The 27071-nt window shown below is 44.3% G+C and overlaps 1 protein-coding gene and 2 long non-coding RNA genes across 3 annotated transcripts; 2 read left to right on the plus strand and 1 right to left on the minus strand.

Moving 5' to 3' along the window:
* Positions 1–109: 109 nt before the first annotated feature.
* On the plus strand, positions 110–8534 carry LOC132479723 (uncharacterized). Its single transcript, XR_009530569.1, has 3 exons — positions 110–370; positions 3102–3296; positions 4682–8534. It is a non-coding gene; the product is annotated as an uncharacterized LOC132479723 (long non-coding RNA).
* On the minus strand, positions 5540–14132 carry PSMC4 (proteasome 26S subunit, ATPase 4). Its single transcript, XM_060083235.1, has 11 exons — positions 14026–14132; positions 13010–13108; positions 12699–12885; positions 11139–11285; positions 10948–11057; positions 10751–10844; positions 7040–7207; positions 6519–6595; positions 6207–6375; positions 5944–5999; positions 5540–5772 (listed from the first exon to the last, which is right to left on the minus strand). Exons 1-11 carry the CDS (start codon positions 14059–14061, stop codon positions 5659–5661), a joined length of 1257 nt encoding a protein of 418 aa, XP_059939218.1. The 5' UTR covers positions 14062–14132; the 3' UTR covers positions 5540–5658.
* Positions 14133–14828: 696 nt separating this feature from the next.
* LOC132479724 (uncharacterized) lies at positions 14829–21049 on the plus strand. Its single transcript, XR_009530570.1, has 3 exons — positions 14829–14916; positions 17014–17141; positions 20936–21049. It is a non-coding gene; the product is annotated as an uncharacterized LOC132479724 (long non-coding RNA).
* The last annotated feature ends 6022 nt before the right edge of the window (positions 21050–27071 follow it).

Below are 27071 nucleotides of genomic sequence, written 5' to 3' on the forward strand. Positions count from 1 at the left end.
CAGCCGGAAGCCGGTGGGCTGGGCTCTGAGTGCGCAGGCGCAGGCACGCTTGGGACCGAGCGACTCTAGTCTCGGAGCCGGGGACCCGCGCCCTCGCGAGGTAAGCTGAGAGAACTCACAGCGGGGACCTGTCCAGGCAGTGCGAGGCTCGACGAACTTCTAGAGTCTTGACCGCCGGGTGCCGTCCTGAGGCCGAGCACGTGCGAGGCGGATTCTGTCAGATTCTTCCCTTGGGGTAGTCCCCTCTCGTGCTTCACAGGCGTGTGGCCCTTTGTACCCGGCCTCATGAGCGTGTGTCTGTGTGTGTGCACCTGTCTGCACGCGCGCGACGCCGTGAGGGTTGCGGGGCCGACCCCGCCTCTGGCTGAGGGTGAGTTGTGTTTCTGCGTGTGTGTAATTCTTTGGGTGGGAGACGGTGTGTGCCTGCAGCGGCATCTGACCGGAGGGAGGCCACAGAAAGTAGCCTGGAGTGTGATTCGTGACTGAGCAGTGAGGCGAGAGGCGCGGTGGGAGACTGGCTGTGCCGGACTGTGACTGGGGTGATGTGTATGCGATGGGGTGGGTGTGCGGGTCGCTGTGTGACCGGGGCGGTTGGCGAGTGCAGCGAGGCTGTGTGAATCTGAGTATCTGCGTGTAGAACGTCACGGGTGCCAGTGGCCTCGCGACTGGGTGTGTGATCGTGTGCAGCCACAGGCCTATTATTAAAAGGATATGGTGCATCTTCTTGCAGCATCAGCTGTGTATTTCAAGATTTGCACCGAAGATTTGTAATTTATCTGTCAAACAATTTTGTATAGAATCAAATGAATTTTTTCCTAGAGAAAAATGTAAATCATAGTAATTTTTTTTTTTTTTTTTTTTTTTTTTTTTTTTTTTGCGGTACGCGGGCCTCTCACTGTTGCGGCCTCTCCCGTTGCGGAGCACAAGCTCCGGACGCGCAGGCTCAGCGGCCATGGCTCACGGGCCCAGCCGCTCCGCGGCATGTGGGATCTTCCCGGACTGGGGCACGAACCCGTGTCCCCTGCATCGGCAGGCAGACTCTCAACCACTGCGCCACCAGGGAAGCCCAGTAATTTTTTTTTTAATATGAAGGAATTCTTTTCACTCTTCTGTGCTATGAGGGGTCTCGTGGCAGATACGTTTGAGAATCTTGGGCTGAGGGGATAGCTTTATGCTTGAAAAGGCAGCGTGCCATAGTATAGCGAGCCCACAATTAGTCAGACGCTAACACATTTTGCTCTTCCTCTTCCCTTCCCTTTCTGAGCAATTCAGTCCTAAAGCCATAAGATGGGCTCAGAGCAGGGTCTTTGAGCCTGACCAGGATGAGGAGGGTGTTCATGCAGCTGGTGGCTTGGTGTAGGGTGACAGGGCTTACTAGGGAGCATTCCAAGTGGTGGAATGGCCCAGCATGGGAGTGTCAACCTGAGCAGGATAAGGAGGGCATCCACACGGCAGGAATGCCCTGTACGGGATTTCAGAGCCTGAACAGGGTGAAAAGGGCATGTGGGTATGGGTACTGCCCAGCATTGGGTGTTGGAGCCCAAATTGGGGTGTTGGAGACATTCATGTCGGTTGGATATAGGAGGTAGTGAGTCTCAGAACCCAAGTAGGGTGAGGAGAGCATCTGTATGGGGAAGGGCGCAACAGGGTGATAGGAGTTTGTTACATGCAGTGGCAGGCGGGGGTGGAGGTGGGGTTCTGATCAAGTAAGTAAATATATTATTGGGTTGGCCAAAAATTTCATTCGGGTTTCTCTGGAAGCTATTACGAACGAACTTTTTGGCCAACCCAATAAGTGCATTGGGAGCAGCCAAGCTTCTCCCTGTCAGCGGGGAACCTCAGATATGGAAAAGGAGAGAACTAGAATGAGCCTGTGATGGCAGGTTGAAACTAGATGCAATGGTATGACCTCACAATTATATATATGGATCGATATAAAAATAAAAATAAGCAGGTGCTGGGCCACTGGGGTCACCAGGCTCACTTTTGGGGAGAACCCTGCTTTCCCTTGCAGGACTCTGGGTTCAGCGTCTGCCTGGCCTGATGTGTCCCTGCTTTAGCAGGAGGAGTCACCATGCTGAGGGTTCCACTGGAGCCTCCTATCCTATGACATAAGACAGTAAATATACCTTAAGATCCTGAAGAAGAAGCAAAATGTCCAAGTAATATTTTGGGATAATTTGTGAGGACAAGTAAAAAAAAAAATTATGCAGTCATTAGGACGTTGAGCCCTGTCTTCTTCTGACTCCTTCTTCTTTTTTTTATTTTTATTTTTTAAAAATTTTTATTTATTTATTTTTTTTGCGGTACACGGGCCTCTCACTGTTGTGGCCTCTCCCGTTGTGAAGCACAGGCTCCGGATGCGCAGGCTCAGCGGCCATGGCTCACGGGCCCAGCCACTCTGTGGCACGTGAGATCTTCCCAGACTGGGGCACGAACCCGTGTCCCCTGCATCGGCAGGCGGACTCTCAACCACTGCGCCACCAGGGAAGCCCCTGGCTCCTTCTTCTTATGCTCCCTCATCCTCCTCCTCTCCCTTTGAGACTGACATGGAAGACCACGTTTGAGTCATCTAGGTTGGCTTTGGTGTGACCTGTGCCATCATGACATGGCTTCTGGTCTGTGCAGACAGTGGTGACGTTTGTCATGTTGCTGCATTGGTACAGAGTCATTTTTGATCAACAGAGTCTTTTTAACTACTTAGCAGTACATGCACTGTAGTCTCATCTGAGATATGCTTACTCAAAGGAAATGTTACTAAAGAATACATGAAACCTGGGGAAATGATTGCCATTTGTCCAAACTGGCTGTATCAATCCAGGGTGCACTCTCCATTGCAGTAATTACAGATGTGTTCACAAAATGGATCATCACTGCCTATGGGCAGCTGTGTAGGAATTTCTTTTTCAGTGGAAACCTACAGCCTGGTCCTTGGATGGTGTTTATGCAAGTGTTTTATTTATAATAAGTTGTTACATTATACATTTATATTTTGGGCTCCTTTATTATGTGTATTATTTTTACAGTTAAAACAATTAAAAACAAATAAACAAAAAGGTTTACATATATTTAAGGGTTTTTTTTCCCTCTTGTCTTTGCAGAGAAGAACAGAGAAAAGCGGTATGTGTTTCGCTTGGCAGGAAAACACTTGCTTTCAAGACTCCACTTCCAAAACGCACGAGTGTCTGGGCTATTCAGCAAGCTGGCGTTAGTTTTTCCCTCTTAACGTGGTAGCACGTAATTGAGAACAAAATAAAGCAGCCCCTGACATCCAGGAACTGGCCTGACACTTCCAGGTAGGCCTCAGTGGTATTGAAAGCTGGCCTGGTGCTCACAGCTGGGCCTGTTATCCTGTTGCACATGAACAGTCTCACAGAACATCAATATCAAAGTCACTCTGAGACCATAATAATGGTAGGCCATTTCATAATTTTGCCTAAGCACAGACAACAAGATTGCTGGGCAACCCACAAAATATACCAAATATCCCTTCTCCCAGCTAATGTGAGTGGCTACCACCTCTTACCAGTTATAGCTTTAGCCTCACACTAGTCTGCTGTCATTTCTTAGGTACATGGCTTTGTTTTTTTCCCAATCTCTTTGCCCTTTATCACTGATGTTTAGGATGTGTTTTGTCACTTCAGCAATTTCCTTCCTTTACCATCCCTCCAAGAGGACTTGTAAAATCATTTTTTTCACGTGGTTTTGTCACTGTCATTTTTTTTTTTTTTTTTTTTCCTTTTTGCGTTATGCGGGCCTCTCACTGTTGTGGCCTCTCCCGTTGCGGAGCACAGGCTCCGGACGCGCAGGCCCAGCGGCCATGGCTCACGGGCCCAGCCGCTCCGCGGCATATGGGATCCTCCCAGACCGGGGCACGAACCCGTATCCCCTGCATCGGCAGGCGGACTCTCAACCACTGCGCCACCAGGGAGGCCCACTGTCATTTTTTAAGTACCTATTTTAAAAGGTTAAATAAATATATATAAAGTATATTAGAAACAAAAAGCATTCCCATGTCACCCTCACCCTGTATTTCCCTGTCTACTTCCAAGAGGCAAGGACTTCCCATCCTCATTTGTTTCTTTTGAAATTTACTTCCATAAATCTGAGTTACATGCGTTTGTAAACTCATCAGTTTTAGATATTAGCTGCTGCTGAATGTGAATGGTGAGGACTTTAGGTGTCTTAACAACCCACTTTCCTGTTTCTCTCATGCTGCTTGGTTTCCTCAGAAGGAATCCTTCAGTTGCCTGCCCAGGGATCTCACTTAATCTCAATCTCGTCTTCTGCACGGCCCCGCTCTCATCCTTGCTCCAGGCACACCAGCCCAGAGACTGCTGGTTCAGCCTTTCCAGAGTAAATCTGAGGTCTTCAGCCAGGCTGGGGAAGGGTCACAGGGCCTGGAGTAACAACAGCTCATTTGTTTCCTGCATAATCAGTGTATCAGTTCTGGTTTTTATACAGCCTTTCAGGTAGTCCTCCTGTTTCCAGGCCTCACCTTCAGAACCTAGCTTCTGAAAGGGGAAAATGACTGTTTCTGGGCTTCCCTTGAGTTCAGGTTCAAGTTTCCTCAGGTCTGCTACATCAATAAGCAGGTATCTGCCTCTTTCCAAAATTGTGTTGCTGCCATCTCCTCTCTCTTCCTGTGTCCATGTGAATTTATACCTTCCTTTTGTTTTAGTGAGGTGCCAGGAGAGAGGAAGAATTAACTTCTCTGTTCAACATGCCATGCTTATCTAGCAGAATCACCCCCGTTTCTTCAAGGACCTGTGATTCCTCAATTATTTTTCCTTATATCTTCTTCCCATCTCACTCCCAAATATATAGTGACATTCATACTTTTGTTCAAGGAACATGAACTGAATATCTACCATGTGTGGGTGCTGGGACTTGAATTGTGATCAAGCTACAATCCCTGACTACTCTACAAGAGGTTCCAGTCTGGAGGAGGCAAGCACTTGGAGATATAAGGAGTGCAAAGCGCACAGCATGTGCACAACGCCAGGGCAGTGTAGGGGAAGGGTTACTTCCCTTCTTGGTGCATCGGAGAAGACTCCCCAGAGGGAGAGGTGTTTAAACAGATTTCAAGAGAAAGTGGGAATTGGTCCTACCAAACGAATCTGTGCCCCAACAAGATGGCATGAAGAGCCAGAGACATTCACAGAACCCAGGCATCCAACCCCCCCACCCCACCCCCTCATCCCTGCTCTGGGGGACTCTAATGGGTGGTCTCTCTGTCCTTGATACTCCCTCTGAGTGTGAAGAAGGCAGGAACTGCCCAAGACTCGAATGGTAAATGTGGGTGGGGAGATGGATAGAGACTTTATTTTCTGGTCAGGGGCTGCAGTCTGGTCATTTTCCATCCTTTTCCCCAAATTTCTGGTCATTTAGTTTGAATTCTTTACTTCTCTCTCAAGCTGTAACCCAGACCATGTACCTCAACCGCTCATCTGTCAGGAGAGCAGGAGGGGCACAGAGGATCCTATTCAAGGCCCAGCTTCTCCAAAGGAGTTAAACTTGTAAGAAGAAATTAAACAGATTTGATCTTGTTAGTTTATTGAATGAATCAATCCTGGGTAAAGAAAAAACAGAACTAGCTTTGGGGACAGAGGCTGGGGAAGTGAGCGAACCCCCGGCCCCTGTGTGTGGGCAGAGGGGTCACTTGTAAAACTCATGCTCCTGTTCATCCTTCTTGATGACTGTCTTGTACGCTTTCTCGAAGTCCTTGGCCAGAACAATGTAGCGGTTCTCTCGGACAGCCAACATCCCGCTCTGTTGAGGGATGACAGTTAAAATCTACTCCCCGCACTCCCCGCCCCTAGTGAGGGTGCAGGAAGAGAGAGACGCAGCCTAAGACCAGGGAGGCAATGATGGACAGGACTGCAGCAGAGTGGAGGGTCTTCACACACCCCCTGCCCAATCTAGAGAGAAACCATCACTCACCTCCTGACAGATGGAGTTGATATCAGCTCCTGAAATCTTATCTGGTCGGGCCACATCTATAGCAGGTGAGTTAAGGAAACCACTCCATGCATGACTGGGTGAATGCCTGGAGCCAGAAGTCGTTCTTGGGCCGTCTTTGTCACCATCCCCCTCCCCAGACCTTGGTCTCCCACGTGCACAGTCTGGGTGGTCGTGATGGCAGAGGTGGAGATCTAATCCCCATTCTCAAGGATGACCCTCCCCTCGCTTCTAGAGCAGGATACAATCTTCCAAGTCAACCTCCTCAGAGAGGTTCATCTTGCTGGTGATAGTGGAGAAAATCAATCTCTTCTGGCGGCGGTCAGGGAGTGGAAATTCAATTTTACGGTCAAGGCGTCCCGGCCGCAGCAGAGCAGGATCCAGGGTGTCTGCTCTGTTTGTGGCCATGATCACCTGGCATCGGCAACAGGCCAGCTCAGATCTCTGTCCCCACTATACTCTCCATCCTGTCGCAACTCCTATCTCCTCACATGCCAGCCTCCATCTTTCCCTGATTCCCACACCACACCTCCCCTCGCCCATCCTGAACCCCAAACCTTGACGTTGACGTTCTGGTCGAATCCATCCATTTGATTCAGTAGCTCCAGCAGGATTCTCTGAACCTCCCTGTCAGCTGGATAGTACATAACACGGTCAGTCCAGGGCATCCTGCATGACAAGCCTGCCCAAGACCCCAGGCCCTGGGACTTCCCTGGTGGCACAGTGGCTAATAATCCACCTGCCAGTGCAGAGGACACGGGTTCAAGCCCCGGTCTGGGGAGATCTCACATGCTGCGGAGCAACTAAGCCCGTGCGCCACAACTGAGCCTGCGCTCTAGGGCCCGCAAGTCACAACTACTGAGGCCACACGCTGCAACTACTGAAGCCTGTGCACCTAGAACCAGTGCTCTGCAATGCAGCAAGAGAAGGCTCTGCAGTGAGAAGCCTGGGCACCACAATGAAGAGTAGCCCCTGCTCGCTGCAGCTAGAGAAAGCCCACATGCAGCAACGAAGACCCAACGCAGCCAAAAAGTCATCCAAAAAAAAAGGCCCCAGGCCCTGTTTGGACATCACTCACCCCCTGTCTGGGCATCGAATCTCTTGGTTGCGATGGCATCAATCTCATCTATGAAGATGATGGCAGGTGCGTTCTCCTTGGCCAGGCGGAACACATCCCGGACCATGCGAGGGCCCTCACCCAGGTACTTCTGTACAAACTCTGAGCCCACAACTCGGATGAATGCAGCTGATGGCAGAGTGACAGGGGTTAGACGAGAATGGGACACCTGTAGGGCCCCATAATACTTCAACTGAAACTGAGAATTCCTTGAGGACATCCTTTTCTTTGGATACCCACTCCAAGTAGCCAGGTCATTCTCTCATGACCTGGGCTGGGTTCCAGATCCAGTCAGGAGGACCAGCTTGTACCCCACAGAGACCCAGCAGCACAAATCATGAATCCTGCCTATGGATGTGTCATTTTTTGGCCCAACATTTAAAAATCAGGTATTAAAAAAAATGTGTCTGTGCTTCAACATACCGACAAAGTAGAGCTAGAGACATTCATGGAATCCAACATACCAAAAAATGTGAATTTCCAGAGTGCTTGAAAAATCAGTAAGAAAATAGGTTTTCCATACACAGGCATCATGCTGCCTTACCAAGAGCTCAAAGGACCCACTTTTGAATATCATGCAAGAGTCAAGAACCAGGAACACATATTCTGACATAATCAACAAGTGGCAATGGGGTTAAAGACAGGTTTGTTCTGGGCTTGCCTCTCCTTTCCATCTTTTCTTAGAGTTTAACTTGTTGTTAGTGACTGGATGTGGCTTTGTGTTGCACGGAGCAACCTCCAGGACACTCCTTCCAGCCACGACAGAGAAAGGAGACATAAAGTCCATTATGTAGATCTGGTCATAAACTAGGAGTTGTGCAAGTTGCAGCCCTGTCCCTCTATAATGTGGTGGCCACTGGCGGCAAGTGGCTACTGAGCAACCAAAATGTGGCTGGTCCAAAATGAGATGTGCTGTAAATGTGAAATACATACCAGACTTCAAAAGACAGTACAAAAAAAGTAAAATATCTCAATAAATGTCCATCAACAAATGAATAGATAGATAAAGTGTGCTATATACATACAACAGAATATTATTTGGAATATTATTTGGCTTTCAAAAGGAAATAAATTCTGGCACATGTTTCAACATGGGTAAGCCCCAAAGACATTATGCTAAGGGAAATAAGCCAGTCACAAAAAGACAAATACTCCATGATTCATCCATGTATATGAGGTGCCCAGAATAGGCAAATTCATAGAGACTGAAAGTAGAATAGAGGTTATCAGGGGCTGCGGGGAGGGAGAAATAGGGAATGATTGTTTAATGGGTATGGAGTTACAGTTTGGATGATGAACAAGTCCCAGAAGTGGATAGTGGTGATGGCTGTACAACACTGTGAATCCACTTGATGCCACTTATAAACTGTATATTTATAAAGTGGTTAAAATGGTAAATTTTATGCTATATATATTTTACTACAATAAAAAATTATAGAAAAACTCAAGTTTTGTATCTGCTGCATGTTAAAATAATATTTTTGAGTATACTGGTTAAATAAAAAGACATATTTTAGACGAAGTTCACCTAGTTCTTTTAACTTGTTTAAAAAATGAGTACTTAAAAATTTTAATTATATATGTAGCTTCATTATACAGTTGACCCTTGAACAACACAGGGTCCAGGGGTGCTGACCCTCTGTGCATACAATCCGTGTATAACTTCATAGCTGGCCCTCCAGATCTGCAGTTCTGCCTCTGCAGATTCATCCAACCATGCATCATGTGAAAAAAATCTGGGTATAAGTGGACCCTCGAAGTTCAAGCCTCTGTTGTTCGAGGGGCAATTGTATTTCTATTGAACCCTGCCTGTCTAAAACCACCCTGATCTCAGGACAACAGTCGAAATCTCTTAGGTTAGCACTAAGACTATTTATATTCACGCCCATTCTGATCCCTGGACCTGCACAGCCCCTCCTTCAGCCAGCCATTCAACAGTTATTTTCTGAGCACCTACCACAATTCAGCTACTCGGCGGGCACTGGAAACACAAAAAATGACAAATGCACAAGTTCCCTGCCCTCGTCGAGTTTAGTCACGGTCTACTCACCACTACTCACGACTCCCTAAATGGGTTCTTTCCCACCTCCTGGCTTCGCAAATGCTATTCCTTCTCCCAACTGTGTGCCTGACAGACTCCTCACACCTCTCTTCTGGAAACCCCTACCTAAGAGCCTATGCAGAATGGATTGACAACCCTTCTTTAGGGCTATCCCACTACCTTCCTTGCTTCTTTGGAGCATGTGCTACTCTGCAGACCGTTCCCACCCAAGCTCACCTCCAACCATAACCCCCTTGCTCACTTGGCTTCAACTACTGGGGCCTCCTCACTGTTCCTAGAACACTAAGCACACACCTGTCTCAAGGCCTTTGCACCCGAGTCCCTCAGCCTGACACACTCCCTCCCCAAGACGTCCACATGACTCACTCCCTCAAGGCTTCTTCTAGGTCTTTATGGAAATGTCACCTCAGAAAAGTCTTCCCTGACCACCTCCAGTCCCGGCACATAAAGCTGCAGCCCTTGTTATTCCCTATCCCCTGTCCCTTAGTTGTTTTCTTCAGGCATTAGTACCACATGACATATAAGCTCTTTATTCATCTGTTAGTGCTTCCTCAACTAAGACATCAGCTTTACGAGGAAAGGAGACTTTGTTCTGTTCACTGCCATGTCTTCCGCACCTAGAACACAGCTTGGTACATATTAGGTGCTCAATAAATACTAACTGACTGAGTTCTAAGTGTTTATTTTCCTTTTTTTCAGCCACACTGGGAGATTCTCCAATGCAGGGGACAGGTCTGACTCATCCCTATATCCCAGCACCTGGGAGAGCAGAAGTTCAATGACTGATCATGACAATGGCTAACATTTACTGTCCACTTACTATGTACCAGGTATGGTTTTAGAAGCTTTATATTGATTTCATCCTCTGAATAATCCAGAAAATTAAGAAATGGAGGCACAGAGAGGCTAACTTGCCAAGTAGTTACATAAACTAACTTACATAAGTAGTACTAACTTATATAAGTATTTGTAGGGGGCCAGATTTCAAACACAGGCAGTCTGGCCCAGAAAACACACTACTTACCCACTGCCCTCTACTGCTCCCTGGCTTAGACATATTAAGATTTTAAGATGAGCTGAGTCCTGTCCTTAGGCTTTACAAACAGTAATACAGTGACTTTCAGACATTTTTGTTTAGAACCTACAAGAAGAAATACATCTGTAAACAACCACAGCACACCTGTGTACAGTGTTTGTGTGTGTTCACAAACAATACGAGTTCTTACTATGTGGGGTGGACTCCAACATTTTCTGTTCTGTTTCATTTTTTAAAATGCTGGTTGCAACCCATGAATTTGAATTCATAATTACTAACGGGTCATTAGTAATGACCCATTAGTAGGAAAAACATGGCATTATTTCATTAATCCCCATAATCATGCTGTGAAATGAGTGTTCTATTTATTAGATGAGGAAGTTGAGGCACGAGAGTAAAGTCACCTCCCCAGGACGGCACAGCCACTCAGTAAGACGCACACTGGGTCTTTGACCCTAGAGCCCATGTTCTGAATCGCTGTGCCACACTACTTCCTGGGGAGGATGAGAGAGCTGAGGGCAAGGTCGGAAGAGCCCAGAAGGTCAGAGCTCGGGGGAGGGGCCAAGCAGCTCACCTGTCGTGTGATGAGCCACAGCCTTTGCCAACATGGTCTTCCCGCAGCCGGGCGGGCCATACATGAGGACGCCTCGGGGAGGGTCGATGCCGATCTGAAGCACAGAGGTGGAGACGAGCACAAGCCGGGGAGTCCATCACCAACTGGAGACATGGTGGGGACGGCCTCTCCCTTCCCTGCCAGCTCCAGCTCCTCACCTGCTTGTAGAGCTCAAAGTGCGTAAGGGGGAGCTCCACGGCCTCCCGCACCTCCTGCTTCTGGATGTCCATGCCCCCGATGTCCGCGTACATCACGTCTGGCTTCTGATCTGGTGGGAGAGCAGAGCTGGGGCTCCCAGCCTGGCCCGCAGGGTCCCCTCAGGCCTCCCTGGCCCTGGGCTCCCCCTCACCTGAGGTGAGCATCATGATGCTGCTGTCGGCCTCAGGAGGCAGCACGTCCACCAGGGCGTTGCTGTGCTTGTGGAGGGCCACCGAGGCGTTGGGCTTGAGCAGCTCCCGGTCGATGGTGCTCAGGATGCGCACATAGTAGTTGGAGCCTTTGGGAAGAGGACGAGAAGGGAGACGGGAAAATGAGAAGTGCCAAACCTCAAAACTGCCAACCTCACAGCTGTACTTCCAGGCAGACAGTATCTCTCACTCAGACCCCAAATGGCCCTCCTGGCTTCTAGTCTTGCCTCCTCCAGTCCACCCCCGCATCCACACTAACAACTTCCCTGTCTATCCCTGACTCTTGAGCTCCAGCCCCAGGTGACCAGCAGCCTCCTGGAATGACTGCCCGTGGACATCCCCACGGCATGTCTCACTCACCATGTCTCAATGTGTTCTCAGTACCTTCCCCCCATTTATGCTGCTCCTCCTGGGTCTCTGTCTCAGGGAGGCCCACGGTGCCGAGTCACTAGCGAGAGCCCTAAGCCTCATTCTGGACTTTTCTCTGCTTCCCTCCACAGCCCGTCAGTCACCATGGCGGTCCACCAGCCTCCTAAAACGTCTCTCTGACTAACCCCTTCCCTCCTGCCCAGGGACCCTGCCCTGATTCAGCACCATCCTCTCCCATCTAGGTCTCTGCAGCAGAATCCTTCTTGCTTGCCCAGCCTCCAGTCTCACGTCCCCAGTCCACCTTCTACATTTATGGTAGTGACACACACATCTCTTTCTGGCCTCAGTCTCTCTCCTGACCTTCAGACCTGGATGTCCAGTGACCTCCCAGACACTTCCCCATGATGTCCCAGACTGCCCTCACTGTCTCCCTGCAAACCTGCTTTTCTGCCCATGTCGCCATCTCAGAGATAGCCACTGTCCCCCTAAGTCCTAAAGATCAAAGACACAGGCCTCATTTTGGATATCTCCCTCCCTTTACTACCTCACTACCAGCCCGTCAGTCCAATTCCAGGCCCAGTCACACACCTTTCCCCGCAAGCTTTATAAGAATATGGCTTGGTCCAGAGGAGCAGAGGCCAGAAGCACGAAAAGACAGATAAGATGCAGAGACAACACCCATCATGAAGGCAGAGCCTAGACCCACGTTAAGAACAGCAGCTCCCATATACTGGGTCCTTACCAGAGCCCAATCTCTTAACACTTCACCTGTGCTTTCAAATTGCAGGTCCCAACCCAGTAGGAGTTGTGAAATCATTTGAGAGTCATGACCAGAACGTTGTTTAAAACAAAACAGACTAGAACAAAATGGGAAACTAGTTAGAGTATGTCACACATAGTGTGGCTAACTATCGTTTGGTCAAACTTTTACTATATGAGTTATATACACACACATAGAGAAAGAAAGAGCGAGAGAACGTAAAATATATTTCCACTTTTGCATCAGACTCAGAATACTCTGAAAAACACCATTACACTGTCTTGCCTCATTTGCCGCTGTAAGTTCCTGGCACGTGGCAGGAAACAGTTGACAGCTGTTGAATGAACAGATGAGTAAACAACCCCCCACGCACCTGTGGTGGAGCCCACGATGGCTGTATTCTGATCCACAGCCTCCAGAAACTGCCCAATAACCAGTGGGATGCTCTGGATTCGCTTCACCTCCTCCTGGGCATGGAGGAATTCCTTCTTCAGGTTCTTTTGCTCATCCTTGATGTACTCCTCCTGCACCTCCAGGAACTCCAGCTCTTGCTGCAGCTTCTGTGAGCAGAGAGGGAAGAGGTAGGGGATGGCTCCAGGCCTTGATGAGCCAAGGAGCAGTGGAAGGTGGGGGAAGTATGGGATGCTGGGCCCTGTGCAGGGTCCGGATTGGGTTTGAATGTACCTTGTAGCGGCTGTACAGGTCCTCCAGGTCCTCAGGCTCAGGCCCCAGGAAGGACAGGCCAGTCTGGGGCCGTGACACAGACAGGGCTGGGATCTCATCCTAGACCATGGAGGGAAACTCAGGTTGGAAAAAGAAGGTCCCCTTATGAAAGAATCTAGAGCCCCCATCCCACTTCACCATGAAGTCACTTGGCCCCTAATAGGCTCCTGACATCATTCAGCTCCCTAAATAGATCGTGGAAACCTCTCAGTCCCCTAAACAGGTTCCTGAAGTCACCCAACTCCTCACAGGCCCCTCGGTCAAACAGCCTTCCAAACAGATCTTCTGGTATCATATGCCACTTGTCACATGTCTGCAATGTCACCCAACTCCCATCTAGGGCCTAAATGTCTTATCAGTTCCTTACCAGACCCCAATGCCCTCCAGCCCCCCTCAACAGGTTCCTAATATCATACGGCTCTCTCAATTGACTGGTAAAGTCAACACGCCTTCATACAGTCCGGGCGTTACTCAATTACCTCCCGAAGACGCCTTATGTCACAGAACTCCAACTCACACTAGGCCCTTATGTCATCCAGCTGCCAGGGAGTCCCCAAACATCACTCGGCCAGACCACATACACTACTCGGCCCTCCAACACCAGCTAAGCCCCGAATGTCAGTCAGCTCCCCAGCCCAGCCTCAGATATCATTCTGCCCCACGGCCGAATCCCATACATCACTCACTACCGACCCATCCCCAGTGCCGCCGGGTCACCGATGTCACAGCATTCCCAGCTAAACCTCGAAATCATTCAGTCCCAAAGAACCTCTAATGTCACTCGTTTCCCCAGCCCAGCTTTCCGAGCCCTACTGCCCTCCCAACATCACTCAGCCACAGCCCAGGCCTCGGGACGGCACGAAGCTCTCCACTGAGACCTCCGAAAACACTCAGACCCAGGCCTGGATCCCCGAAGTCGCTCAACATCCCATTCAGATCGGCTTCGCCCTCTCCCCGCGAGCCAGGCCCCAACGGACCTGAGCTTTCTCCACCAGGATGCCTATTTCCTCCATAGCGACCAAGCCGGCCCCTGTGCAGCCCGGCCTAAGCCAGTCACCGCTTCCGCTGATGCCACCGGAAAGCCAGGGCCTGGATGGATTCTGGGAAACGTAGTTTAAGACACCAAGGAGAGACGGCCGGATGGGCCGGATAGGCCAGATAGATGAAGGGCAGGGCGACCTCGTCCTGAGCTCCTCCCCCAAGATATGCTCAGGCGCACTCCTAACCGCGCGAGCGCGCGGGCGGGCCCGGGGCGGTTCGCGCGTGCAATAGCGCGCCTTGGCGCAGTCTCGCACGGCATTCTCGCGCGCGGGTGTTCTCGCTGGCAGGCGGCGCTGCCCTCGTTGCTCTTTGACCTGAGGAGTTTCCCAGAGATCTGTCAGAGTCTGATGGCAAAGTGCTCTTTTATCTTTAGTGGCGGGGCTGGAGCTGCCTTTGGCCGGGTTTCGCAGAGGGGCTCTTTTAGGGGGTTTCCAAGTAGGCTGCAGCCGAGGATTGCCCCCTGCGCGGGGGCGGGAAGACGGGGGCTGCCCCTGAGAATGACACTTTTTACCGGGCTCCATCCCGGGGGTGAGGAGCCCCAAGCCCGCCATTACCAGTTACTTCATTACCGTGAATCAAGTAGAACCCACGCATTAGGGCTGGAGAAGGTGTGGCAGCGGTGCCAGGAGTTGGATCACGCAGGAGAACTGCAGGCCTATATAGACCAGGCCCTGTGCTTAAGTCTTACGTGCTCACTTCATCGAATCTTGACAGACATTATGTTCCCTCTTTTACAGGGAAAGAAACCAGAGCGCGGGGCCCCAGATCTGTCTGTCCTCAAAGCCTGTTCTGGCCGCTGTTCATCACACCAGCTACAGTTTTGTCAAGTAAACTTTTTACTCAAGTATAAGTACAGAGAAGTATACATGTCATTAGTGTGCAGTTCAACGAATTTACACAAAGTGAGCACACGCATATAACCAATACTCAGATCAAGAAACCAAACAGAGAAGCACCCAGAAGCTCCGCACATGCTCTTTCTGCCACCCTCATCCCCTCTGAAAGTTATCATTTACCTGATTTCTAACAGCATGGATTACTTTGTCTGTTTCAAACTCTCTAGGGACCCATACAGTGTGTACTGTGTTTTTACCTTCTTTTATTTAACATTATGTTTGTGAGATTCATATTGTGTGTAGGGATAGTTCTTTCATTTTCATTTCCGTATGGTTTCCATTGTGTGAATATGCCTAAAACTGGATATTTTACTGTTTGGGGCTATACTGATGCTATGAATATTCTAATACATTTCTTTGGTAAACATGGGAATATACTCCAGGGCAGGTATGTGTTTAGCTTTAGCAGACACTGTCAAACTATAGTACTAACTTACACTCCCACCGGTGGAGCATACATTTGATATAGTCTGTCATAAAAAAATTTTTTGTGCAACGTCACTAATTAGAGAAATGCAAATCAAAACTACAATGAGGTACCACCTCACACTGGTCAGAATGGCCATCATTAAAAAGTCTACAAATAACATATGCTGGAGAGGGTGTGGAGAAAAGGGAACCCTCCTGCACTGTTGGTGGGAATGTAAGTTGATGCACCCACTGTGGAAAACAGTATGGAGGTTCCTCAGAAAACTAAAAATAGAATTACCATATGATCCAGCTATCCCACTCCTGGGCATATAACCAAACAAAACTATAATTGTAAAAGATACATGCACCCCTATGTCCATAGCAGCACTATTCACAGTAGCCTAAACAACATAATGTCCATCGACAGATGAATGGATAAAGAAGGTGTGGTACATATATACAATGGAATACTACTCAGCCATAAAAAAGAACAAAATAATGCCATTTGCAGCAACATGGATACAACTAGAGATTATCATACTAAGTGAAGTCAGAAAGAGAAAGACAAATACCATATGATATCACTTATGAGTGGGATCTAAAATATGGCACAAATGAACCTATCTACGAAAGAGAAACAGACTCACAGACATAGAGAACAGACTTATAGTTGCCAAGGGGGATGGGAGAGGGAGAGGGATGGACTGGGAGTTTGGGGTTGGTAGTTGCAAACTATTACATTTAGAATGGATAAACAACAAGGTCCTAATGTATAGCACAGGGAACTATATCCAGTATCCTGTGATAAACCATAATGGAAAAGAATATAAAAAAAGAATGTAAAAAAATTTTTTCCCCATTCTCAGCGGTGTGTGATGGGTTGTCACACTAGACACCGTTTTGTGTGAGTACTTTTAGCCAGGCAATTTCCCAACCGTGATCTCTGAATCCTTACAACACTTTCAGGGGTAGGTTTCCTTTTCCTCATTTTACTGATGAGGAAATTGAGGCTCAGACAAGAGAAAGTCACTTCCACTAAGTCAAAGAAAGTCAGTGGTTCCTGCTCAGTGTCAGCCCTACACAGGGGGAACCCAGAGATTAATCAGATCTGGTCCCTGTCTTCCTAGTTTAAGGTCCCAGCGTTTTTATTTCCACAAAAAAAGGAAAACAATGGCAACAAATCCTTCCTTTTTTCTCTGCATTGACAACCCTCAGTTCTATCTTTCATATCTCTGTCTAACACCCAAAAGGCATCCCAGATTTTTACTTGAGTCTTAGAGTCTATAAGTTATTCCCCCAAGCCCAGTCAAATTGTCTCCAAGTTCTCTTTGCTACCTTTGGCAATGATAAATCAATGTATCCCTTTGGAATCTTTATGGAGAATAATCATAAGTAGCCCTTTCCTGAACACTGACCATGTACCTGGTTCTTTGCTAAGCATTTTACCTCATTATCTCATTTAATCTTCACAACAATCTTAGGGGGTAGTAAAAGCAACCACTTATACAGAGTCCTTACCTTGTGCCAGGGACTCTTACGTGTCTTATATATATCATGATTTAATCTCAGATTCAAGTGGGATTTGAAATGGGAACTGTTGTCTTCTTTCTTTTTCAGGTCCTACATGAGAAACCAGGCTCAGAGAGGTGCCCAAGATCTTGCCCAAGATCACACAGCAAGTAAATGGTAGACCTGGCATTCAAATCCAGAGCCTATCATTTGGATTTGCAGATGATCTTTGACAGGTAAGCCAGTTGTTTTCAAAAAGGAGGACATCAAATCATTTAGGGAGATTTTTCAAGCTAGACCCACCTTTCCTAGCACCCTATCATTATGACCCTCCCCTCCATCTCCCAGTTAAGAACCACACTTCTAGGTCATTTCACAGTGGGCATATTAAAGCCAGGACCAGCCCAGCTGACTAAAATTTAACTCTCCTGGTTGAAGGCCAGGGCTTTCTTCCTCTTGACTACACTGCCTTCTAACAGAAGTCCTGAGCAGCTCTTGTGTTGAGTGAGGGTGTTCATGAATCTGTGTCTTTAGAGCCCTGGGTGAGACTAAGTGCATACAGGAGCCAGCAGACAAGTCTGTAAAGATAGCTGGGCTGGCAGAGAACCTATTCCTCATCTACAGAGAGTGGTTGAAACTCAACTCCAGCTACAATAGCCATGCCAGAGTGTTGGCCCATTGTTGCCAGATCTGGTGTTTCAACTAGAGTTTCAAGTGAAGTCCTTTTTTTTTTGGCTGCACTGTGCAGCATGTGGGATCTTAGTTCCCGGACCAGGGATTGAACCCACACACCCTGCAGTGGAAGTATGAAGTCTTAACCACTGGACCTCCAGGGAAGTCCCTGTCAAGTGAAGTCTTCTAATTTTTAAATGTTGACAATAAATTCAAACACAAACACACCATGCAGGCCAAATAAAACACATCTGGGGGCTTCATATAGTAGATAGATGACACCTGGTCTAGGTTTATCCTGTCCCCAGTATTACTATCAAAGGCCCAGGAAGGAAGAGCTTTACTTAGTCCCAGAGTAGAAGTGGAGGGAGGGGTCTGAACTGTTCAGAAGGCAGCAAAAATATGGAGTAAATGTTAGGTAAGTATTAAACTCTGGGAAAGAGCAAATGTAAATGTCTAACAATAAATAACCTTTAAACCATCCATCCATTATAGGCTATCACAATTTTTAAAAGTGGTGTAGAATATTTAATGATATGCCATATGTTCACAAAATATGTAATACCTAAAAAAAATAGACAACAAAGCAATACAGTATAAACCCTTCTCAAAAGTCTTTTTATTTTGAAATTTCAGTTACAGAAACTTCTAAGACTGGTAAATACTCTTTACCCAGATTCCCGAAATGTTAACATTTGAACACATTTGCTTTATCATTCTCTTTTTCTCTATATATTCATTCTTATATATGTGTGTATGTATACACATACATATTATACATATAGCTTATGTATATTATACATATATATATATATATAATTTGTTTTTTTTAACTGCTACTGGGATTTTTATTTGGATTGCATTAAATCTATAGATCAATTTGGAGAGAACTGGCACCTTAACAATATTGTCTTCCCATTCATAAAAGTGGTATGTCTCTCCATTTATTTAGTTCTTCTTTGATTTCCTTCTTTAGTGTTTGTCCCTTTCAGTATACAGACACTGCACATATTTTGCTAGACTTATACCTAATACAATTTTTCAAGCTATTTAAAATAGTGCTTTTAAAAAAACAGGTATAATTGATATACCATAAACTGCACATATTCAAAGTATACAATTTGATAAGTTTTGGCATACATGTACACAAAATACCATCACCAGAGTCAAGATAATGAACATATCTATTACCCTCAAAAGTTGCTTCACGTCCCTTTGTACTCTCTCCCTCCTGCCCTCTCCTTACCTCCACGTCCGAAAACTCTCATTCATTTGCACATTTTAGAATTTTATGTAAATGGAATCATGTGGTATGCACTCTTTCACTCAGCATTATTCTCACATTTATCCATGTTACTGTGTGTATCAACAGTTCATTCCTTTTTATTGCTGAGTATTCCATTGTATTGATTGACAGTCTTTGGCTATTACAAGTAAAGTTGTTATGAACATTTATGTACAAGTTGGACGTGTGCTTTTATTTCTCTTGGGTAAATACCTAGGGGTGGAATGGCTAGGTCATATGGTAGGTGTACGTTTAACTTTTTAAGAAGCTGCCAAACTGTTTCCCAAAGTGGTTGTACCATTTTACATTCCCATTAGCAGTGTGAGAGTTCTCATTGCTCCACATCCTCACCAAATACTCCCTTACTTTTGAATCAGTCTTTTCCATTTTAGACATGCTAACGGGTATGGTTTACATCCGAATTTACCTAGCGACTAACAGTGTTGAGCCTTTTTTTTTTTTTTTTTTTTTTTACCATCCATCCATCTTCTTTGGTGGAGTGCTTCTTCAAATCATTTGCCGTTTTTTTTTTTTTTTTGCGGTACGCGGGCCTCTCACTGTTGTGGCCTCTCCCATTGCGGAGCACAGGCTCTGGACGCGCAGGCCAAGTGGCCATGGCTCATGGGCCCAGCCGTTCCGTGGCATGTGGGATCTTCCCAGACCGGGGCACAAACCCGTGTCCCCTGCATCAACAGGCGGACTCAACCACTGCGCCACCAGGGAAGCCTGATGTTCTTGATTTTTAAATCCACTTTATCAAATTTTTAATGGGTCATGCTCTCAGTTTGCCTAAAAAATCTTTGCCTAATGGAAATTCACAAAGGTTTTTCCTCTATGTTTTCTTCTAAAAGTTTTGTAGTTTCATATTTTACATTTAGATCTGTGATTCATTTTGAGTTGTTTTTTGTATATGGTGCAAAGTGTTGATCAAAGTTTACGTTTTTGCATATAGATACCCAGTTGTTCCAGCACCATTTGTTGAAAAAGCTCTTCCCAGTGAATTACCTTGAAACTTTGTCAAAATTCAATTGACTATGCATGTGTGGATCTCTCTGTGGACTGTTTTTTCTCCTGATCTATTTTTCTATCTTGACACCAATACCACATTGTCTTAAGCTTTATACTATAGCTTTATAAATCTTAAAGTTCAGTGGTGGAAGTCTTCCAACTTTATCCTTATTTTTCAAAGTTATTTTGTTTATTCTACATACATAGCATTTCTATAAGAATTTTGGAATCTGCTTTTCAATTTTTGTAAAAAATTCTTACAGGATTGGATTTGGGAACGTATTGGATCTATAGACTAATTTGGAGAAAACTGACATCTTAGCATTATATTTTCCAATCTATGAGCTCAGTATATTTCTCCACTTATTAGGTATACCTTAATTTCTCCCAGCACTGTTTTTTAGTTTTTAGTGTACAGATCTTACACGTTTGGTCAGAATTATCCCTATAATTAAGTATATTTCATATACTTAATGATCTTACAAATGGTATTTAAAATTTTTTTATTTTTAATTTTTGGTTCCTAGTATATGGAAATATGATTTACTTTTGCACATTATCCTGTGACCTTGTCAAAATCACTTACTAGTTTTAAGAATATTTATGTAGATTCCTTGGGATCATCTACATATCATGCCATCAATGAATAGAGATTGTTTTCTTTCCTTTTTTTTATAAATTTATTTTTATTTTATTTTTATTTATTTTTGGCTGTGTTGGGTCTTTGTTGCTGTGCTCGGGCCTTCTCTAGTTGCAGTGAGTGGGGGGCTACTCTTCGTTGTGGTGCATGGCCTTCTCATTGCAGTGGCTTCTCTTGTGGAGCACAGGCTCTAGATGTGCGGGCTTCAGTAGTTGTGGCTCACAGGCTCTAGAGCGCAGGCTCAGTAGTTGTGGGACATGGGCTTAGTCGCTCTGCGGTATGTGGGATCTTCCCGGACCAGGGCTGGAACCCGTGTCCCCTGCATTGGCAGGCAGATTCTTTTTTTTTTAATCATTACAATCGCTTTGTTTTTTATTATATTAAATACAACATTTGCAGTATTAAATGTATTTTTTCCTCCTCAGGCTTGCTTTTGGAAGATAACCCTTCAATTTGTGCCATCACTTTGGGACATGGACATATCCTGGTGGGAATGAAAAATGGAGAGATCCTGGAAATTGATAAGAATGGCCCAATGACACTGCTCATTCAGGTACTGTGTTTGCACACATCGTGAACCACAATTCACACCAGAGCTGGAACCAGGGTGAGGCAACAGGGGGCACTTAGGGCGCAAAATTTAAGGAGACACTCACTATCAGGGTCAGGCAAATGCTGTATTAATCATCTATTGCTGTATAACAAATTGTCACAAACTTAGCAGCTTAAAACAAAAACATTCCTTATCTTATGGTTTCTGCAGGTCAGGAGCCTGAACACAGTTTAACTGGGTCCTATGTTTAAGGTTTTGTAAGGCTGCAATAAGGGCTAGGGCTGTGGTCTCACCTGAGGCTTAACTGTGGAAGGATCTGCTCCAAGGTCACTCGAGTTGTTGACAGAGTTCAGTTCATTGGGGATGCAGGACTGAGGGCTTCCGTTTCTTGCTGGCTATTGGCCAGAGGCCAACCTCAGCTCTCAGAGGCTGCCTATAGTTCCTTGTCACATGGGGTTCCCCAACATGGCTGCTTGCTTCCTCAAAGAGAGCAAGAGAAAGAGGAAAAACAGGTACTACTGTGCCTTTAAGTAACTTTAAATAACATAATCATATCATCACATATGTGTAATCATGAACATCCGTCCCCTTTGCCATATTTTATTGGTTGGTAACAAGCCACAGGCTATACCACACTCAAAGGGAGGTGGTTACACATGAGTGTGAAAACCAGGAGCATCATGAGGGTCACCTGTCCAGCACAGTCTGCCCTCTGGCCACCATTTATCATGTCCCTACCACATGCAAAATACATCCCCCCTCCCAAGGTCCCCAAGGGCCTTATCCCATCATAGTATCTGTTCAAAGTCCATAATCTCATTGTCTAAATCAGGCCCAGGTGTGGGTGGGGCTTCTTGGGTGTATTTCCTCTTGATCTGTCAAAATCTGGCAGGCGGATTCTTAACTACTGCACCACCAGGGAAGTCCCGAAATTGTTTTATTTCATGCTTTTCTTTTTTAAAATATATTTTTATTGTGGTAAAAGTCACATAATATAAAACACTATTTTAGTCATATTTAACTGTACAGTTCAGTGACACCGAGTACATTCACATTGTTGTGCAACTCTCATCATCATCCATCTCCTGAATTTTTCACCTTCCTAAACTGAAACTTTGTCCTCATTAAACACTAACTCCCCTGGACTTCCCTGGAGGCCCAGTGGTTAAGACTTCATCTTCCAATGCAGGGGGTGTGGGTTTGATCCCTGGTCAGGGAGCTAAGATCCCACATACCTCAGGTCTAAAAAACCAGAACATAAAACAGAAGCAATATTGTAACAAATTCAATAAAGACAAAAAAAATGGTCCACATCAAAAAAAAAAAAAAAAAAGGATAGGAACACTAACTCCCCATTCCCCCTCCCCACCCTGAGGGGGGTCCCTGGCATCTACCAATGTACTTTCTGACTCTATGAATTTGACTATTCTAGGTACCTCGTATAAGTGGAATCAAACAGTATTTGTGCACCTACTGTATATTGGAATGAATTTTTAAGGTTAACTTAATATATGTCCTACAAACAGATTGTCCCTTCTTTTTTTTCCCCTCTGCTATACAGTAGGTTCTCATTAGTTATCTATTTTATACATATTAGTGTATATATGTCAATTCCAGTCTCCCAATTTATCCCACCTCCTCTTTCCCCTCTTGGTGTCCATATGTTTTTTCTCTATGTCTATGTCTCTATTTCTGCCTTGCAAATAGGTTCATCTGTACTATTTTTCTAGATTCCACATATATGCATTAATATATGATATTTGTTTTTCTTTTTCTGACTTACTTCACTCTGTATGACAGTCTCTAGGTCCATCCACATCTCAACAAATGGCACAATTTCGTTCCTTTTAATGGCTGAGTAGTATTATTTCTTCCTTTTCAATGTGTATATTTATTTATTTTTTCCTTCCTTCTTGCACCAGCCAGGACTCTCAATACAATATTGAATAAGATTGGTGAAAGCAAACATTCTTTTCTTGTTCCCAAAATTACATGGAAAGCATTCTGACTTTCTAACATTAAATATCTGTCTAGATGTCCTTTAGCAGGTTAAGGACGTTTCTATTCCTAGTTTGTTGAAGTTTTTTGTTTGTTTGTTTGTTTTTTACCATGAATGGATGTTCAATTTTGTCAAATGTTTTTTCTGTATCTATTGAGATGACCATGCAGTGTTTATTCTCTAGCCTGTTAATATGATGAATTTCATTGATTGCTTTTTGAATGTTGAACAATCTTTGTATTTCTAGAAAAAACCCTACTTGGCCTTTTTATATGATATCCTTTAAAATTGATTATTTTTATATATATTGTTGGATTCGATTCACTAATATTTTGTTAGGGATTTTTGTGTCTAAGTTCATGGGGGATATTGATTTGTAATTTTCTTCCTTGTAATGTCTTTTTCTGGTTTCTGGTATCAAGGTAATGCTGGTCTCATAAAATGAGTTGGAAAGTTTTTCTTCCTCTTCTATTTTCTGGAAGATATTTTTTAGAATTCACGTTATTTCTTCTTTAAATATTTGATAGAATTCTCCAGTAAAACCATGGGCCTGGAGATTTATTTTTGAAAGATATTTAACTATAAATTCAATTTCTTTAATATTGATACTTATAGGAGCTCTCAGGTTATCATTTTCATCTTTGATGAGTTTTGGTAGTTAGCGTATTTCAAGGAATTGGTCCATTTCATGTAAGTTGTCAAATTTATGAACATTGAGTTTTTTGTAGTATTATCTAATTATCCTTTTAATGCCTATAGGTTCTGTAGTAACATCTCCTCTTTCATTCTTTTTTTTTTAACTAGTTTTCATGTAATGGTGGCATACGTGTTATTTATTTATTTATTTTTGGCTGCACTGGGTCTTAGTTGTGGCATGTGGGATCTTCGTTGAGGCATGTGGGATCTTTCGTTGTGGCATGCGGGTTTTCTCTTCTCTAGTTGTGGCGTGCAGGCTCCAGAGTGCATGGGCTCTGTAGTCTGTGGCACATAGGCTCTAGTTGAGGCGCGCGAGCTCAGTAGTTGTGGCCCGCGGGCTTAGTTGCCCTGCGGCTTGTGGGATCTTAGTTCCCTGACCAGGGATTTACCTGCAATCCCCTGTGTTGTAAGGTGGATTCTTTACCACTGGACCACCAGGGAAGTCCCTCCTCTTTCATTTTTAATATAGGTAATTTTTGTCCTCTCTCTCTTTCTCTCTCTCTCTCTGGTCAGTTTAGGTAGAGGTTTATCAACTGTATTAACCTATCAAAGCGCCACTTTTTAGTTTTATTGATTTTTCTCTACTATTTTTCCCTCTTCAATTTCATTGATTTCTGCTCTATTATTTTTTCCTTCAGTGCTTTGGGTTTCATTTATTCTTATTTTTCCAGGATCTTAATGTAGAGAGTTCGATTTGAGAACTTCTTGTATAATATATGTGTTTACTGCTATAAATTTACCTCTTAAAACTTCTTTAATTGCACCCACAAATTTTTATATGTTTTCCTTTCCATTCAGTTAAAAATATTTTCTATTTCCTCTTAAGTCTTCCTCTTTGACTCAGGGATTGTTTAGAAGTGTGTGATTAATTTCTAAATATTTGAGAATATCCTAGATATCTTTCTAGTATTGATTTCTGTTTCAGTTACACTGTGGTCAGAGGATATACTTTGATGTGTATATTTTGCATAATTTGAATTGTTTTACATTTGTTAAGGTGTTTTTTTTAATGACCCAGGATATGGTCTATCTTGGTGTGAATATTCTAAGTGCACTTGAAAAGAATGTGTTTTCTGCTATTCTTGGGTGTAATGTTTTGGAATATCAATTAGGTCAAGTTGCGTGACAGTATTGTTCAAATCCTCTCTATTCTTGCTTATCTCCTGTCTACTTGTACTATTGATTATTGAGACAAAGGTGTTGAAATTTCCAACTATAATTGTGGATTTGTCTAGTTCTTCTTTCAGTTCTATCAGTTTTTTGCTTGATGTTTTGAAGCTCGGTTGTTAGGTGCATGCACATTTAGGATTATTAAATCTTCTTGGTGAATTTATTTTTGTATCATTATATGATGTCCGTGGTAATTTTTCTTGTTCTGAAATCTACTTTGTCTGATATTAATAGGATGACTCTTGCTTTCTTTCTTTCTTTTTTTTTTTTTGCGGTACACGGGCCTCTCACTGTTGTGGCCTCTCCCGTTACGGAGCACAGGCTCCGGACGCACAGGCTCAGCAGCCATGGCTCACGGGCCTAGCTGCTCCGCAGCATGTGGGATCTTCCTGGACCGGGGCACGAACCTGTGTCCCCTGCATCGGCAGACAAACTCTCAACCACTGCGCCACCAGGGAAGCCCTCTTGCTTTCTTTTGATTAGAGTTAGAGTGGCATATCTTTTTCCATACTTTTACTTGTATACAGCTTATAGTTTTTTAATTTAAAAAATTGTTATATATTTTATTGGTTTATATCATAAGTTTCATGTATACAATATAATATTTCAACTTTTGTATACACTACAACATGTTCACCACCAAAAATTTAGTTTCCATCTGTCGCCATACAGTTGACCCCCTTTACCCATTTAGCCCTCCCACCACCCTCTTTCCCCTTGGGTAACCACTACTCTGTTCTCTGTATCAATGTGTTTCTTTTGTTTGATTTGGTTTGTTCATGTATTTTTGTTTTTGTTTTTATATTCCACAAGTGAAATCACACAGTATTTGTCTTTCTCCATCTGACTTATTTCACTGAGCATAATAACATCAAGGTCCATCCATGTTCTCACAAATGGTAAGATTTCATTTTTTTATGGCTGAGTAGTATTCTATTCTATATATATATATATATATATATATATATATATATATATATATATATATATATATATATATATTATATATATATATATATACCACGTCTTCTTTATCCATTAATCCATCAATGTGCAGTTAGGTTTTTTATATATCTTGGCTACTGTAAATAATGCTTTGATGAACATGGGGTACATATATCTTTTTGAATTAGTGTTTTACTTTTCTTCAGATAAATACCCAGAAATTGAACAGCTGGATCATATGGTAGTTCTATTCTTAATCTCTTGAGGCATCTCCATGCTGTTTTCCATAGGGGCCACCCCGATTTACATTCCCACCAACAGTGTGTGAGGGTTCTCTTTTTTCTACATCCTCCCCAACACTTGTTATTTCTTGTCTTTTTGATAATAGCCAATGTAATGGGCATGAGATGATATCTCATTGTGGTTTTGACTTACATTTTCCTAGTAATTAGTGATGTTGAACATATTTTCATGTGCCTGCTGGCCATCTGTATGTCTTCTTTGGGAAAGTGTCTATTCAGCTTCTCTGTCCATTTCTTTTTTTTTTTTAATTTTATTTATTTTTTAAACAGCAGGTTCTTATTAGTTATCTATTTTATACATATTAGTGTATATATGTCAATCCCAATCTCCCAATTCATTCCCCCCACCCCCCAACCCCACTTTCCCCGCTTGGTTTCCATACGTTTGTTCTCTATATCTGTGTCTCTATTTTTGCCTTGAAAACCGGTTCACCTGTACCATTTTTCTAGATTCCACATATATGCATTAATATAACGATATTTGTTTTTCTCTTTCTGACTTACTTCACTCTGTATGACAGTCTCTAGGTCCATCCACATCTCTACTAATTACCCAATTTCATTCCTTTTTATGGCTGAGTAATATTCCATTGTATATATGTACCACATCTTCTTTATCCATTCGTCTGTTGAGGGGCATTTAGGTTGCTTCCACGACCTGGCTATTTTAAGTAGTGCTGCAATGAACATTGGGGTGCATGTGTCTTTTTGAATTATGGTTTTCTCAGGGTATATGCCCGGTAGTGGGATCACTGGGTCATATGGTAGTTCTATTTTTAGTTTTTTAAGGAACGTACATAGTGTTCTCCATAGTGGCTGTATCTATTTACATTCCCACCAACAGTGCAAGAGGGTTCCCTTTTCTCTACACCCTCTCCAGCATTTGTTGTTTGTAA

The sequence above is a fragment of the Mesoplodon densirostris genome, chromosome 19, assembly GCF_025265405.1.
Source record: "Mesoplodon densirostris isolate mMesDen1 chromosome 19, mMesDen1 primary haplotype, whole genome shotgun sequence".
Classification (NCBI taxonomy): Eukaryota; Metazoa; Chordata; class Mammalia; order Artiodactyla; family Ziphiidae; genus Mesoplodon; species Mesoplodon densirostris.

Coding starts and splice junctions, on each gene's coding strand:
- PSMC4 (XM_060083235.1), bottom strand. CDS start 14,061: ATGGAGGAAATAGGCATCCTGGTGGAGAAAGCTCAG. Junction 11,286..12,698: donor CATCGTGGGCTCCACCACAG/GTGCGTGGGGGG, acceptor CTCTTCCCAAAG/GCTCCAACTACTATGTGCGC. Junction 6,000..6,206: donor GGAGGTTGACTTGGAAGATT/GTATCCTGCTCT, acceptor CACCTGCTATAG/ATGTGGCCCGACCAGATAAG.